At 36.7% G+C, this 17,860-nt stretch overlaps 1 protein-coding gene across 12 annotated transcripts in view; it reads right to left on the minus strand.

Annotated features, from left to right (window-relative positions):
- The window catches only part of LOC123560649 (histone-lysine N-methyltransferase 2C-like), a 108,055-nt gene that overhangs the window by 43,815 nt on the left and 46,380 nt on the right, over positions 1-17,860 (minus strand). For 9 of the 12 annotated variants that reach the window (XM_053553333.1, XM_053553340.1, XM_053553332.1 and 6 more), the window contains exons 35-42: positions 16,974-17,797; positions 12,286-12,381; positions 9,488-9,563; positions 8,799-9,194; positions 8,119-8,301; positions 4,567-5,726; positions 815-972; positions 369-517 (exon numbers count right to left, since the gene is read on the minus strand). In XM_053553333.1, the coding sequence (XP_053409308.1) occupies positions 369-517; positions 815-972; positions 4,567-5,726; positions 8,119-8,301; positions 8,799-9,194; positions 9,488-9,563; positions 12,286-12,381; positions 16,974-17,797 (3,042 nt within the window). Of the gene's footprint in view, positions 1-368; positions 518-814; positions 973-4,566; positions 5,727-8,118; positions 8,302-8,798; positions 9,195-9,487; positions 9,564-12,285; positions 12,382-16,603; positions 16,631-16,973; positions 17,798-17,860 lie in introns of all 12 variants that reach the window. The other 3 variants (XM_053553334.1, XM_053553337.1, XM_053553338.1) reach the window with 3 other exon arrangements.

Here is a 17,860-nt window from a genome sequence, read left to right on the forward strand (position 1 = left end):
TGTGATATTCATTCAATACGCATTTATATGCAATATGCAGTCTTATCATAAATGTAATGTACTTTTATCAATCTAGAAATGCTCAAGTTTGTCATACATGTTTAAACCCTACAAATATCAGCAACAAAGCAAAATTTATAAATCCTTCAAAACACAACATTTTTGCAGATTTACGTATCTGTAATCATTAAAACAGTAACATAATACTGATATTAGGAGTAATTTAAGATATCTACATACTTCAAGATGTACACAAATCACAAGGGAAACTTTTCATGTCCCATTTCTAATTTTCTAGGTGACACGAAAAACTGCTTGTAATCTAATTTACATATTTCCAGTAACACCTAGCTCTAACAGAATAATACCTGGTGTTGGAGGCTTAGGTGGGGGCATGGGGCCAGGTGGCACTCCAAATGACTGAGCTCCCTGGGTGTGTGGACTTATCTGCCCTGGCATCCTGGCTCTCATACCTGGCATGTCTGGCTGGGCAAAAATACCAGGCTGTCCCGGATGTCTGAAAATAAAAGTCAAATCAAATAATGTCTACAGATATTGACAATTTTGCTATTTAAGTTAACGCAAGTCGTCATCTGATAATCTACTACGATAGTTTATTTTCATTTCTGCAATATTTTTAAATGAAATTTGGAGATAATCTGTGCCATGCTTGCACTTATCAATAGACATCAGTCCTTGGTTTTTCCAGGATGTGGACTAGCTAAGGACTCAATTAACCTTCAAGCTTTTTCAAAATGGTGCACATTATGCTTAATATGATATATAAACAAATTTTATCAATACAGCTTCCTACCTGACCGGTGATTCCATTCTTTGTGGCATCCCAGGTGGCATAGCAACCATACCTGGGGCACCTGGTCGTGGCCCAATCATACCCTCCGGACGTATACCACCAGTCCTCTGTAACATAACCTGTTGTTCTCGCTGTCTTTTCTCTTGCTCTAGTTTCTCCTGAAGGAAAACATGCATCAGAACTTTCCTTTTTTCCCACGAAATGTCTTAACAGAATACTAACTTCCTTACAAAAACATGCAGCACATTAGAATATATTTCTTTGTTCTCTGGTAAAAGCAACCAGATCGCTGATTTTTAAGTAAAATAAACATGGTTGAAAACTTTTAAGTATCAGTGTGTTAAGTTGCCATGGATTAATTCTTCTATATATTGTTAAGTACACTTGCAAAGTACCATCTGAAGACTCCAAATATTTTCTGAATCAATATTCCTTTTGAGCATTTACACATGTTTGACATCCATTTCTGTTACTATAGAAAGCAAACTCATTATTGCTTTCTGATACAAAGATAACAAGCAAGTTCAGTGAATTTATATCCCCTGCTCAATAGGTTGTTTTGTGAATGAGGGAACTATGTTTTGAAAGGTCTTTAATTTCTAGATATAACTAGAACTGTCACAGGAGTGACTCATACCCCCACCATACGGTCTTGTCACTGAAGAATGGCAACCATAAGGAATCTTAAAAATACTCTGGAGTACTTCATCCTGGGCTTCCACATATAAGTAATACTAGTATAATACTAGTAAAGTAATACTAGTAAATATATTAAATCTCTAATATTAGAGATACACTAAAAGTGAATACAAAAAAGTGTCTTACCGACACATGTTACCACAGAAAAACGTTTTTACTTTTTACATAGGACTTATAATAAAACAGTTAGAAAAATACCTAAAATATTGAAAATCTAAAAATAGGATTTCTAAAAAATAGACTAATTCCTGGAATTTAAGAGGAAGAAACTCAGAACAAAAGTTAAAAAAAGGTTACTTCCCTTTGACTCTAAGCCAATCAGAATGAGATATAGTGAAAATACATCAAAATTGACCTTAAATTCTAGGTAAAAGGGGACACAATTCAAGAAAAATTAGTGTCAGAGTTATGCACCTTGTGTCACATGATGTGGGTGATGAGGTGGAACATCTATTTTAAGTCTGAATCAAATCCATTCAGTAGTAACTGAGATATAGTGAAAATACATCAAAATCAACCTTAAATTTAAAGTAAAAGGGGACATAATTCATAAAAAATTTAGGTCAGAGTTATGCATGACTATGCAGAATATTTATCTAAAAGAATGTACTGCACCTATGTCACACTGGGTGGTATGACACTTTGTAGTTTATCAAATCCATTTAGTAACTAGAGCTATCACTAAGGTGATGAATGTACCCCCGCATGCACTGACAGTACATTGCAATTTGACAACAAGACTGCATAATTCGTGGACTGTTGTATATAATGTATGTATACGTATAGTAACAAAAAACAAAGTCCCATAATATGCAATATTTATCTAAAAGAATGTAACATGCCCATGCACAACACTAGGTTGGTTACTGATCACTTGTGTGAAGTTTCATTAAATTGTGTGCAAGGTTTTGGTAGATTAGGCACGCACAAGATTGCATATGCAGACTGTATGTACATAGTATGTTAACAAGAAACAAAGTCCCATAATTCTGCAATTTTTGTCGCTGAAAGAACCTAACATGCCCCATGCACAACCACTGTTGTTACTGATCACTTGTGTGAAGTTTCATTAAATTGTGTCAAGGGGATGAGGAGAGATGGTGCGCACAAGACTGTGTCTATATATATAGTATAGTAACAAAAAAACAAAGTCCCATAACTCGGCAAATTTTTTTTCTGAAAGAACCTAACATGCCCCATGCACAACTACTGTTGTTACTGATCACTTGTGTGAAGTTTCATTAAATTGTGTCAAGGGGATGAGGAGAGATGGTGCGCACAAGATTGTGTCTATGTATATAGTATAGTAACAAAAAAACAAAGTCCCATAACTCTGCAAATTTTTTTTCTAAAAGAACCTAACATGCCCCATGCACAACTACTGTTGGTACTGATCACTTGTGTGAAGTTTCATTAAATTCTGTCAAGGGGATAAGGAGAGATGGTGCGCGCAGGATTGCGTCTACGGACAGACGACCAGACAGACAGACAGACAGACGTACAGACAGACAGACAGACAACCTGAAACCAGTATACCCCCCCTTACAACTTTGTTGTCGGGGGGTACAATAACTGAGATATAGTGAAAATACAACAAAATTAACCTTAAATTCTAAGTAAAAGGGGACATAATTCATGAAAACTTGGTGTCAGAGTTATGCACCTTGTGTCACATGATGTGGGCACATGATGTGGGTGATGAGGTGGAACATCTATTTTAAGTTTGAATCAAATCCATTCAGTAGTAACTGAGATATAGTGAAAATACATCAAAATCAACCTTAAATTCTAAGTAAAGAGGGGCATAATTCATAAAACAAATGGTGTCAGAGTTATGCACCTTGTGTCACATGATGTGGGTGATGAGGTGGAACATCTATTTTAAGTTTGAATCAAATCCATTTAGTAATAACTGAGATATAGTGAAAATACAACAAAATTAACCTTAAATTCTAAGTAAAAGGGGACATAATTCATGAAAACTTGGTGTCAAGAGTTATGCACCTTGTGTCACATGATGTGGGTGATAAGGTGGAACATGTATTTTAAGTTTGAATCAAATCCATTTGGTAATAACTGAGATAATAGATTTCGGGACGCGACAGGACGGGACGGGACGCGACACAATGGGACGCGACAAAACTGACTCCTATATACCTCCCTAAAACATGTTTGGTGGGGGTATAATGATGAATTTGAACATATCTAGAGGGCAATAACTCTGCAGTTACTGCAGAGATCCTGATGTAAGATCCATTCATGGATTACTTTGTTTTGTGGAAATTCATGGAGTGTAAAACAACTAAAAGGCAATAACTCTGTAGTTACTGAAGTGATCCTGACAAAAGTTGCACATGCACTTCTGCCCTACAGTGATCTACATTTGTGTAGTTTCATGAAGATCCATCAATAGGTTACTTAGGTAAGTCAAAAATCATTATTTTTTTTAAATAAAGCAGAAAAACTCTGCTTTCACTGGGTTCAAGGGGAGTAATAGTATATGTGAACAAAGGTCATGTGCTAATTAATAATTATGAGGTTTGGTGATTCTAGCTAAAATAGTTTTTGAGTTTTTTGAGATGGAGGAAAGCACACAGGAATGCATCCACGGACGGTTGAACAGTCAAAAGGACGACACAAAATCTATATCCCTCCATCTCTAGTGAGGGTTAATAAAACATTTGCTTCATGTGTAAATGAGAAGCTTTGAAGTGACATGTCTCCAGATCTACATCACAACATGTATTTCTTTTATGAATAGCTAACATCTATAAATTATCACATCATAACACCAGTTATCACTTACTTATATAGACAATTCAATTATTCATGAGAAAGATAACTCCTACTGCTTTTACTACTAAATTTTAGTGTGTAATTAATGCATTAGATAGCTTGTTAGAGAGACAATTCATTGGTACTTTTCATTTACAGATACCAACAAAAGGATGTATTTTCTAAATTTAAAAACAAATGACATAATTCTAGAGGGATGCTCATTTAACTGACTTAAATTCTGTTTAACACAAATTACATTTTTCCCTTTAACTCACCATAGATCTCAACTGTACCTGTTCGAGTAGGTCCTGTATCAGTAGGGGCTGGTCCTGCAGTAAAGCTGTACGACCTTGACCTGTTGATGAAGTAACCGTTGACCCAGCAGTTGCCATGGTACCCATGCTTGCAGAATGTGCTACATTCTGTTGTGACATGAAAGACTGTGGAGGTTGGGAACCAGGGGTGGTAGCACGCATTCCAGGAAACATAGCTCCTGGCACTTGACCTTGACCTGGCTTCCCTGGTGATGAGGGTGGATGTCCAGGAAAAGGAGGCCTCTCTAGTCTCATCCCTGGATGCACAGGTCTCATACCTGGTGATGTGATATCTCCAGAAACTGGAGGCTGTCCTGGTAAAAGTTGTTGCTGTGACAATGGCAATGAGGTTGGAGGTCGTATCCCTGGAATCTGCTGTCTCATGCCAGGCTGATTGAAAGGATGACCTGTCTGACCTGGAACCATCCCACGTGGTGGTGGCTGACCCTGCATGTACCCCTGTGGAAACTGTCCCTGTGGAAACTGCCCCGGCTGACCAGGTATATTTGCCCTCGGTGACCTCTGCATAGGAAAGGCTGCTGGTGGGGTATGTGATGGACTATATGAAGTTGGGAGTGGTGACCCCTGACCCATCATTACCGGCACAGACTGACCAGCTGTCCCTGGAACAGCAAATGGAGACTGTGTCCTTTGATTAGTTCCAGCATAAGGAGACTGTGGAGCTGAAGCCGGAGTTGTTGCAGATGGTGAAAATGGAGACTGCACGGAGTGTTGTGAAAAAGGTGAAGGCTGCTGAGTAAGCTGACCCTCGCCTGGTGTCCTTGGTGATGGCTGGCTCTTTGGAGAAGGCATAACCTTTGGTGATGGCATTCCAGATGGGGAAGGCTGTCCAAACAATGCAGCCTGATGAGGGGATGGAGCCCCTGGTGTGTATTGACCAGAACCCATGGTACCTGCACCTGCAGGGGTCATAGGTGTTCCAGGAGCTGATGGGGTTCGTGTCTCTGTACCCTCAATACTTTCAGTTTTTATTAAAGTCGGTTGTGGTTTCTTTCCTCCCTCCCCAACTTTTGCTTCATCTCCTTGTTTTTTCTGACTAAACTCGAGAAATTTCGCTTGGAACTCATTTACACTCTGTTTATTCCCTTCTCCTTTCTCACCTGAAATCATGTATAGACTGTTTTAAAACACATGATTAAAAGACAAAGACAATTCATAGATTTTAACATATCCCAAATATTTTGATAATATTATGAGGTAATCCCACTGATCCAATCTCTACACATCTTAAAATCAAATATCAAGACAATTTCATCAACTTCTTAAGATCATTCCTTATACTTCTTATTTCTTACGACAATTCCATATATATCTTATGCATCTTAAATACAAAGACCACAAATCCATTGTTTACACTTCTCAAAGTGTAAGACATTATAAAGTTTTACAAAGAAAATCTCCTTGTATGTGTCATTCACAAACTCCCCCATAATATGAAATCTGATACACAGATTGTTTTACAGTCCACTTTGTATAGTTAACAAGATACAGAGAGAACAGTTGTTTGATTTTCATGAATATGGAACACATTTCACTGCAATGTGAAAATAGTCTCACTTATATGTGTAATATACTCCATATTCACAAAAAAAAAATCTATTTATTTGATGCTATTTGATTTAAAACAAGCAAAGAAGTAAATGACAGTGTGAATGATCTGGATTATATTTCACAGATAAAACTCAATATTTCATCTTATTTGCATAAAATGAAGTTTTAGTTCATGTTCCAGGCAGTGAATGGATATTTTTGTTCAATAATGTATTCTCCAAATGTGATTTTGGCAATCTGCAGTTAGAACAGGAAGCCAGGTGCGCATATGAACTACATTACCACCCATCAAAGAATGCCAAAAATGCCATATAAGAATATAGTATTGCAGAAAAATTATCCATTGCCACTACCTGAATATCTCTGTCCAATAATATTATCACAGTACAATATCTGTTCACATCATCTTATTTTTACTATGGCAGGTTTCTTAATCAAATAACCTCCCAAAAGCAAAAATCTCTGTTCTAAAAATGCATTGAAATCTTAGACAGCGGTATTTCCTATATGGGGATTGTATCAGGAACATAGCATGGTACATGTATTAAACAGCAGAGGTGGATCTGAAGTAGTTATAAGCAGAACTTAACCTATATGTGTACAAGGAGATAAACAAGAGCTGTATGTAAGACAGCCAAGCTCGACTATTCGAAATATTGTCCCAAAGGCAGGAAAATATTACCTAAAAAGGTTAAATATCAAAAGAGTTTTAAGTTCAAACGGGGGAATAATTTGACCAAAATGCATATCAGTTATGGGACTTGCTGCTATCAACTAGTTTTATAACCCCTAAGGCACATGTGAAGTTTCAAATCAATATCTGCATTAGTTTTGGAGATAATAACTTGCATGTAAAACTTTAACCAAAATTTTCTAAGTCTAAAAAGGGTGCATAATTTGCTCAAAAAACATGTCAGAGTTATGGAACTTGACCCAGTGGGGTTGGTAATTGATCTAGAAAAAGAAAAAATAAGTTTCAAATCTATATGCCTTTTAGAAATAGCTGTATGTACTTGCACGCAAAACTTTAACCAGAATTTTCTAAGTCCAAAAGGGGGCATAATTTGGCCAAAGTGAAGGTCAGAGTTATGGGACTTGCTGCTATCAACTAGTTTTATAACCCCGAAGACATGTGAAGTTTCAAATCAATATCTGCATTAGTTTTGGAGATAATAACTTGCATGTAAAACTTTAACCAAAATTGTTAAGTCTAAAAGGGGGCATAATTTGCTCAAAATACATGTCAGAGTTATGGGCCTTGACCCAGTGAGGTTGGTAATTGATCTAGAAAAAGAAAAAATAAGCTTCAAAACTATATGCCTTTTAGAAATAGCTGTATGTACTTGCACGCAAAACTTTAACCAGAATTTTCTAAGTCCAAAAGGGGGCATAATTTGGCCAAAATGAAAGTCAGAGTTATGGGACTTGCTGCTATCAACTAGTTTTATAACCCCAAAGACACATATGAAGTTTCAAATCAATATCTGCATTAGTTTTGGAGATAGTAACTTGCATGTAAAACTTTAACCAAAATTTTCTAAGTCCAAAGGGGGCATAATTTGCTCAAAATACATGTCAGAGTTATGGGACTTGACACAGAGAGGTTGGTAATTGACCTAGAAAAAGAAAAAATAAGTTTCAAAGCTATATGCCTTTAATTGATGGCTGTATGTACTTGCATGCAAAAACTTAACCAAGGTGTGACGCCGACGCCGACGCCGACGCCGACACCAGGGTGAGTAGAATAGCTAGACTATTCTTCAAATAGTCGAGCTAAAAATGACATCATACAACAGGCTAATCGCTGGTTATATTGCCTGTTTCCAATAATTTGGCTTTGGTTACCAGATTCGTTCCTATGCAGTTTTGTTACTATTTATAGTAAGGTATATAAAAAGTTGATTTACAATAATAACTTAACAGGTCATCACCCATGCCTACCTTCTGTTTCTTGTTTTGTCTGTGGTTTAATCTCAGAGAACTCATCTTCCTTTTTTCCTGCTTTCTTTTGTTCATCCTGTGGTTTCACATCTTCCACAAGGTCATCAAAGATTGTCTTGTTATCGGAACCAAGGTCAAGGTCAGGGTCGGCATATTTCAAAATATCAAAAGTTCCATCAGCACCTGCAATCGAATCATTATATTAAATTCATTCATGTAAAGGCATTAGAAAATGAACTAAATTACCCTAATCATATAAAATCAATTTTGCCTTTCCTTCATTACTTAGTAAAAATATAAATTCCTTTTCCTTTAAAACATAGTGGTTCCATTTCAAACTATTATTTGTTTGCTTTGTTAGGGTTTCAGTCACACCGATACAGTTCAGGTTATACAATGACCATCCTAGTTTAATATTGGCGGAAGACAACAGATGTTCCTACAGGCATTATTTCAATCAGTGGCGGGTACCTGGTGAGAAACACCAACCTTCTGAAAGCCAACTTTTAGACTTTTTCACACGATATCCTCGTACAGTGCTCACACCCACAGACAAGAGGAGCATATGATACTAAATCAACGACCAGAACCTCTCGGCCACAGAGAAGTATATAGAAGTTAACCAGGAGTAAAATGTAAACTTCATTTACCCATAAATAAACAGCAGCTAAAAAACTTACTAAAGAAGTCTGCCAGTTCATCAGTGTCGTCAGTTTTCTCCTCCTCAGATGAAGCTGATGCTTTATGTCCAGCAGGTGCAGCTTTAGTTTCTGTCATTTTCTTTACACTACTACCATCTGCTGCAACTGGAATGCTCACCTGTTGTTGTGCCTTACCAGACTGTGCGGTACTTGCACTTTCGTGATGCTGTTGACCAGGAGCATAGCCGAGTTTCTTTGCTGATTCTTTGATTTTTTCCTTCCATTCTTGAAGTATATCTTGATTGGGCTTCATATCACCTGACTGGGATGGCCCTTGACCCATAGTCTGTGGTGGGAAGCCTTCTCTTGGCATGGGAGGCCGTGGAGGTCTCATACCAGCTGGGAACCCTTGCCCCATCATCTCTGTATAACCTTCTGTAAAACAGTTTCAAGTTTCTTTTCATATATAGCATTACCACATAGTGGAACTTTCGACCAAATAATAACAGCACACTTTACTAAAGCTCTTAACAGCTACATAACCTGTTTATTTAGTTCTGATATAAAAAAAAACACCTGCAGTACATGAATTTCATTTTGTCTACAGTCTTTCTTGTAAGCTGCAGCAGTAGAATTGTGACATGCAGTGAATACACCAAAGACACATTTTACCAGGTATAACATATCATCCCCTAAGAAAGTATTACATGATGTATGAACACTGTTACCTTGTTTTTTCCTTTCTGCCTGCTCCTTGAAGAACTCCATCATCTGCTGTTTCTGTACATCACTCGGGGTTCCAGTCTGTAGTCATGTAAAAATACTTTTTTAAAACATACTGATAATGCAGTGAAGTACCACTCAAGACTTAACATATTCTCAAAGAAATACAGAACATGCCATATACTAAGATGTTAAGGTACATGAAAAATGTTTGTGCATTTTAAGTTTATCAGGCTACCAATATCATTTATAAGTTGAAACCACAATAAAATAAATATTATCAGCCTGTTTGTAGCATCTATTAATTAAGACCATTGTGGTTCTAGCAAAAAAATGAAGTTGAAACACTTTGTTTTTGTATTTTCTTTAACTTGTCTGAAATATATTCTTTAGAAAAACATTTAAGAGTAATGTTCATGTATCTTCCATAACTTCATGCCTTTGAGGTGATGTAATACTTTCTGCAATTTTCCATTACTGGTTTATTCCTTTATCAACTCAAAAATTACTGTCAGTGGAATGATACAAAACAATGTTCTGAGTTCTGCTAGGGGGAATCATAATAAAAAGAAATGAGACACAATAATCTTAAGCATACGTGCTGTATCAAATGCCTGCACCAGGTTTTATATGGAACAGTTTGCATTATTCAGAATATTTAAGAATATTTTTTATAAATAATTCCTTTGACCAAGAACATGTTCCATATATTTGAAAATTTCAATGGAGTACACATTTATAATATGATTATTATATGCAGGGAAAATCTTAACACCTTAAACAATGGATGGTTCATTTTTAATTTTACAGTTTTTTTTCAGGAGCAAGCATACATGGCACAAATTTACACAGAATGCAGTCCATGAGATAAACAACCCTATCCCCTGCAGGCAGGTTCTGTTTAAAACAGTCTCAGCAATTTCTCTCTTTGCCTCACCCACCATCATACCAACATGCACAAGTTTTATATGAATGTGTCACAGTAATTGTCATGCATTTATTTGTTGAATTATAAACAAGAGCATTCTGCAGAGCATGCACTTTGGGAGAGCTTCCACCAACCATTTCTCTATTCATTACTTTGTAAATATTATATTCTGTCCTGTTACGGATAAGAGTAGATAAGACCAGACAAGATAATACGAGCATATCTTCAATATGGAACAAAACTCCAACGGAAAATTTAGAAAAATTATTAAAGCTGTGTGCCTGATACTGCTTTTCAACAGAAGTAACAGAATGGTAAACAGATCTGTAACATACCTTGGAAACAAGCAATAAATGTAAGAAATGTAAACATTACTTTCATGAAAATCTATCCATCTTGCCAGACCTTCTATTAGTTTCAGTACTGAATTACTAAATTTAAGGATAACATGGTGTAATAGCCGTATTTCATATCTTGTAACTGGATGTAATATTTAAATGAAATTAGTCACTTAAAACCTCAAAGTTAAAATACGTTTCACCGAGAGATTTTTTCAAATTTTTTGATTTTTTGGGAGAATAATCGTATATTGAATTTAACATTGAATGCCTATGGGAAATATAAAATCCTTTGATATGAGAATCTAGACTTGATTTTGAGAAAATTGCGGTTAGAAAGCTGCATATTGAATTCTGATACAAATATCAAAAATAGAAATCTAAATCCCTTAGAAAAGAGAAGATTAATTTTTTCTAGTTATCAGGAGATAACTCATGAAAAAACAAAAATTTCACGGAGATAATGAAAAGGAAAATTTTTGAGAATTTCTGTCACTAGAATCAACTTAGTCTAGTGCACCTTATTTCTATCATTTGACATTTTCAAAGCTTACATTATGAAGTTGTATGTACGCTTTTGGTGAAACTGAGGCCTATTACGGGTAGTCATCCTTAAGGTCAACCATGATGTTTTTCGCAAATTAGGTACGACTCGCAAAAGCAACTGAACACTTCTTTGCTTTCAATATTTATATACTTAGAAAAAAAATCACTTAACCGCAGATTCAGCTTAAAGTTCTGGGAACATTAAAAGACTTGAGAAATTCTTTGCTGACTTATATAAAACAAATCAAGTTTCATCATTGACCATTTGCAGAAGTTCACTACATGGACTTGGTGTATACAATACTCATTTACATAATGCATTCAAAATGACCATAGACTTTATGTTAGTGTACTGAACAAGCACATATTAAAATACACACTGAATACAACTGTGATGGTTACAACTTGGATTCATGCACATCAGGAATAGATTCTGAACCCTTTCAAAATAATAAAAGTAATATCAAAAGCAACATTTCCCCACCTTCAGGAAAACTTGTACTCTAAACGGCTCGAATTGTTTATCAGTTACACAAAGCAGGAATGCAAGTGTTTACATTCTGTGATAAAACAACAGCTGACAGGCAGATTGCTATCAAACTTCTGCAAAGAAGTCCAACTCATTAGTACTCAGTTGAATAAAATTCATATTTCAATGAAGATGTATGAATGAAAATAAACAAGGCTTTCTTATGGTTTATAACCTGTTTTACCAGTTTTTCATTCAGATACTTGGATATTTAAACACTCGGGCTAATATCCTCATGGTTCAATTCCTTCACATCTGAATTTTGAACCAAGCTGTTAAAAGTTTTGATAAGTGTAGTATTCAGTATTGCAACTGACTAAAAATATATTTGACATCAATTCAAGGACTCTGAATCAATTCCTGATATTTTACCGTTAATGGCGACAACAAATATTAAAAGAAAGCATGCAATTATTATTCTTGAGCTGTATGGGATAAAGCGTCCAGTCTCGTGCAACTTACCGCGGCCGCGTGTAGAGATTGTGCAATATGGTGCGGCCACATCCTGGACAGCGGAGACACGTGTTGACGGTTCGCCACGGCAAATATCCGCTGTAGCTACCAGGAGGGCGGTGAGAGAGAGAGATAGAGAGAAAATAGGTTAAATACACAACACCAGGTGACATGATACTGGGAATCAGCCACACAGTAACTTTTCATATAGTCTACTTCCACAGGTATAGCAAAGTCAGTAACTGACAGTAACAGATATAGTTACATTTATAACGATTTAAATGGAAAACTGCTGTAATTCAATGAATAAAGAGCACTTTTACAGTTTTCCATTAAGCCTTCCATATTTTTCAAGAATGTTTTTCATAAATTTGGATTACAAATGTAACTTGCCCAATGGCAGTGAAGTATCTATTAATACTAATATGCAGTGTACACTGAGCATAGATAAGGGTACACTGTAGAAATTTTCAATGTAGGCAGAGATTTCAAAAGAATTGGATGCTCTAGCAAACGCATGTTTAACCTTTCTGATAATTATAAACCTATGCATCAATTTCAGTTTTAGCACAACGACATTCTATGATGTCAATTTTCCCCTGGAGTGAAAATTCTATCAATGAAACGGAACAAATAAAATTAATACACTGAGGTGATACTGAGAACGTGTGCTGTGTGGAAGGAAACTACAGAAGCAAAATAAAAGATTAATTTAGCTACAATATCAACTGTTAGTAATAGAATATCTTCTTATCAAACACTGAAAACAGACGCAATCACTTAAATTCTGACATCTGTATATGACCTTGGTACTTAGTTCCCAGATTTGTACCCGATTTCAAAATAAATCTTTCAACTTATGACAAAAAATTCCATGTTTTCTCTATAAGGAAATTGCAAAATCTAATTCTTATCTATGTTTATTGGTATTCTATCACAAACAGTTGAGATATCTACTTTTGTCATTAGATATATACATTAAATTGTATGGTCAAACCGTGTTAAAGACACCTAACAGAGAACCCGCAATTCACTTAAATTCTAGCAATCTGTTATTATTATGCTGTATTTGTTTCAATGTGTATTACTTTTCTAAAATACAATCTTTCAATTAAGACAACAATTCTGATTTTAATCGATGTATATAAGAATATATTTGCAAAATCTTAATTCTTTATATTGCTTGTAAATTGGTATTTGCTTACGAAATCAGTTGAGATATATCTATATTTAGTACAATTTGTATGATACATTGAAATTGCTAAATAAGCAATACATGTTTTAAAACACTACTAATAATTACATTGGAACCCTGGCTCTCAACACATCTTTTATTTCAGACTTAAATATTTGCAGTGTGTTTTAACCTCTGAATAATGAACATCTGAAGAGAAAGGAAACTTTCTGACTTGCCTAACTGCGGCATTTATATACAGATTTCACTGCATTTAGATTTTATCTTGCTGCTCTGGTATGCTGAAACTCCTTTTTTCTGATATTTAACAATAATACTTTATTTCTAACAAACAAACTAATGGTCTTTAATTTGTAATTTTCATTCTTCGCAAGACAAAATCGCTATTTCATTGACACAATAATTCTATTTGAACCCTTAATTTTAAAAGTAGAAGACTCCATATGCACTAGATCTGCTTCAGATATCAGAATCTATATTATGTTGCATGTAACATTCTAGGTTGATGCATTGGTGGTGTCAAGTTTTAATGAACTGTTTATAGTACAACCTGTATTAAACAGCCAGCCAAGGTTTCCAGAAGTGACATAATGTGGCTGCTTATGACAAGTTGAAACAAGGCAGTCTGAAAGACAGCTAAATCCCCTGCCACTGCTATGGATAGTGAAAGGGTAAACCTTTGACCTTAAGCTGTGACCTTGACCTTGAACTGACATGGCTGACTCATGAATTCTGCATAATAACTTGATGGGTTGATCATTTGACCCAAGTTTCATGAAAATCCTTCAAGGGGTTTAGGAGATAGAGAGCTCAAACCTTTGACCTTGAGTTGTGACCATGACCTCAAGTTGACATGGCTGCCTCATGAGTTCTTGATGAGGTGATCATTTGACCCAAGTTTGATGAAAATTTTTCAAGGAGTTTAGGAGATACAAAGTGGACACAAAATGGAAGGCTCAAACCTTTGACCCTAAGTTGAGACCTTGACCTTGAGCTGGCATGGCTGACTCATGGGTTCTGCACATTGTCTTGATGAGTTGATCATTCGACCCAAGTTTTATAAAATTCCTTCAAGGGGTTTAGGAGATATAGAGCAGACACAAAATGGAAGGCTCAAACCTTTGACCTTGAGTTGTGACCTTGACCTTGCGCCGACAAGGCTGACTCATGGGTTCTGCACATTGTCTTGATGAGGTGATCATTTGACCCAAGTTTTATAAAATTCCTTCAAGGGGTTTAGGAGATATAGAGCGGACACAAAATGGAAGGCTCAAACCTTTGACCTTGGGCTGTGACCTTGACCTTGAGCCGACAAGGCTGACTCATCGGTTCTGCATATTGTCTTGATGAGGTGATAATTTAACCCAAGTTTGATGAAAATCCTTCAAGGGGTTTAGGAGATATGGAGCGGACACAAAAGTGTTACGGACAGACCGAAGGACGGATGGAAGGACGGACGAAAGGACGGACGGAGACCATTTGTGGTGGGGGATTAATAACAAGTCAATTTGGGAGTAAACTGACAAACTGCTTAAGGCAAGTGGCTGCGTAATACAGGAAATGGGTTTACTTATGCACTGTAAGTAAATCAATTACTTTGTCTTTCTGGATTTCACACCAGAACTAACTTGCTCTGAAATGGGCTGATTGCTAAAGAATCCTCTGCATTTTTCAAATTATCAAAAGGCATAATCTTTTTCATGAATAATTACTGTAACCAAATGACATGAATCCCACAGACATCAAGACTACGCCTCTGTTCAAATGTCAAAGGACAAAAGTGACATCGACAGGAAGATGTCAAGACCAAACCTGTGAATGATGTGTATAGGCAGTGAGGACTGCAGGAATCTTGTTGGCAATAAAGAGCAGGAGTAGGTTAAGAGGACTTTGCACACGCAACCTGCAAACCTGCAATGAGGGGCACTGGTAGATGAAAAGGACTTTACAAACATAATCTGCCATGAGGGGCATGAAGGACTTTACAAAAACCTGCAATGAGGGGCCAGTGTAGGTGCAAAAGACTTTGCAAACACAGACTGCCATGAGGGGCATTGATACCTTTGCAAACAACCTACAATGAGGGTCACATGTAGATGTACAGGACTTTGCAAACACTACCTGCCATGGATGTGTGAGTAGATGTAGAAGACTTTACAAACAGTCTGCAATGAGGGCAACAGGTCGAAGCTGTGGATTTTACTGATCTTGCTGAAATTCAAGTTTGTTGGCAATGCAGAATTTACAAATCAGCAGGCAATAAGGAGAGCCAGTGGGTAAAAAAGATTATACAAACTATGCTGACAGTAATAGTAGGTAGGTGCATAGGGCTTTACAATTTTGCTAGAACTAATGGGAGTGGCTGGATTACAGGTGCATATGCAGAACTTCTGTTTTCTTTCTTACAGCAATGAAAATAATTTTGTATATACCTAACAATAAACATTCTATTACACTACTGAATATATTGTGCTGTTCTATGAACTGCCAACATAAAATAATGATAACTTCCAAAACACAGAAATACTGTGTCTTCCAAAAGTGCAGAAAAAGCAAACCAAAAAAGACATTCAATGTTCATCTTTGGGATACACTTTCTTTAAGGAAATGGTAAGAATTTATTGTTATAACTGTCCATTGATACATTTAAATGGTTTCCACATGAACATTTTTTTTGTAAGTTACAGTCTATATCATATTTGTAAAACCAGACTTTAAAGCATGTGAACTGAACAGCATTTTCTGCACTCGTCATGAAATTATTGTAACAGACAGTATGAAAATCCTGATTACATGGTTATTATTAGCAACTATACAATTACTATGTTCATCTACAAAAACAACAATAATTCAGGTTCCAAGATAATAAAATTAATTCTAGAGACCAGTCTGACAACTCAAGAATTTGACTAGTTGTTTCTGAAATTTTTTTTTTGAATTGACCAAATGCAGAGCTATATTTCAAAACTGGTCTCCAAACTGAAGATTTTATAATCTTGGAACCTGGTGACAACAACAAGTTAGCAAAAGCAACTGTTTAAAAAAAAGGAAGGAAAATTCACTCATGGTTTTATACTGGGGTGTTACATAAATAAAATATATATAATATTTATATTTTTCCCTCTCATTTACCTTAGGATCCATGGGTCTTTTGACCAACTATTTGTATAAGAAACATGATACATTAGCAAAATAATTACTCCTTAGTCCTTTATTTCTACTGAAATTTTATGAAAGATATGTATATTTATCAGCTGTCCCTTAATTTCAAAGTACCAACTATCTATGTGAAAGAAAACCAAGAGACAATTATTTGTACATGTGTTTCTGTTTTAGTGCTTGTCACACTGTAAATACCAATGTAATGTCTTCAGACTGTATTGGCATACATCAAATATTATCAACAAAACTTCACATCTACATAAAATGAACTAATAACTAATTTCAACATAATCACATATATTAATAACGAAATGACATAATCATCTATGTATATACTTACAGCTGAGGTTTCTGGAAGTCTCATTCCAGAATGAGGAGGCATGTCCATCCTGGGTCTCACACCTCCAGGGAACACATCTGCTGGCATACCTGGGGGCCTCATCATACCAGGGTGTGGGGGACGGAATGGATGTCTGAACTGTTGCCCTGGTAACATATGACCTTCAACCCCAGGCATTGACTGCATTCTCTGCATAGGAGGTCTCTGCATTCTGCTATGTGGTGCAGCCTGCGGTTGTGAAAATGGATCCGCTGCTGACGTGGTCTCAGGGTGATCTGAAGTAGGTGGCATGTTAAATTGCTCCTCAGAGCTCGCAGCAGGTTGTGGTGCACTCAACTGCCTCTCAAATCTATGTGGCATCTGAGAACCCTGTGGATGAGGTGTTCCTGGGGGATGAGCATAAGGATCTTGGTCTTGGCCAGGCCATATACCTTTGCCTTTCAGCGGCGGCCGTGGTCCCATCCCTGGCTGAGCTCTTGGAACACCTGGTCCAAATGAATCCTGCTGAAGTCCAGTGTTTGCCCCAAATGGATCTGGGCCCCTGACAGGGCTTCTGAACTGGTCTGGTTGTGGCAGATGCTCCCCTGGTCTAGGTGTTGAAGGTGGCTGACTGTAGGGATCTACAGGTTTTCTACCTGGAGACTGACCCATAGCCTCTGCTCTTGGAGTTCCTGGGGGTACACTGAACTCAGAGCCTGGCTGTCTAGATGTTGGCGGAGTAACTGCATATGGGTCCTGGGATCGAGGTGTAGGAGGCATGTGGTGATATGGGTCCTGCTGTTGCCCTGGGAACCCTTGAGGACTCGGCTGACCGGGTGAATGACCTACAATGAACAGAATCCAAAAGTAGACAAATTTTGTAGGCTGTTACAATAAATATTAACAGA

The sequence above is a fragment of the Mercenaria mercenaria genome, chromosome 10 (assembly GCF_021730395.1).
Source record: "Mercenaria mercenaria strain notata chromosome 10, MADL_Memer_1, whole genome shotgun sequence".
Taxonomy (NCBI): domain Eukaryota; kingdom Metazoa; phylum Mollusca; class Bivalvia; order Venerida; family Veneridae; genus Mercenaria; species Mercenaria mercenaria.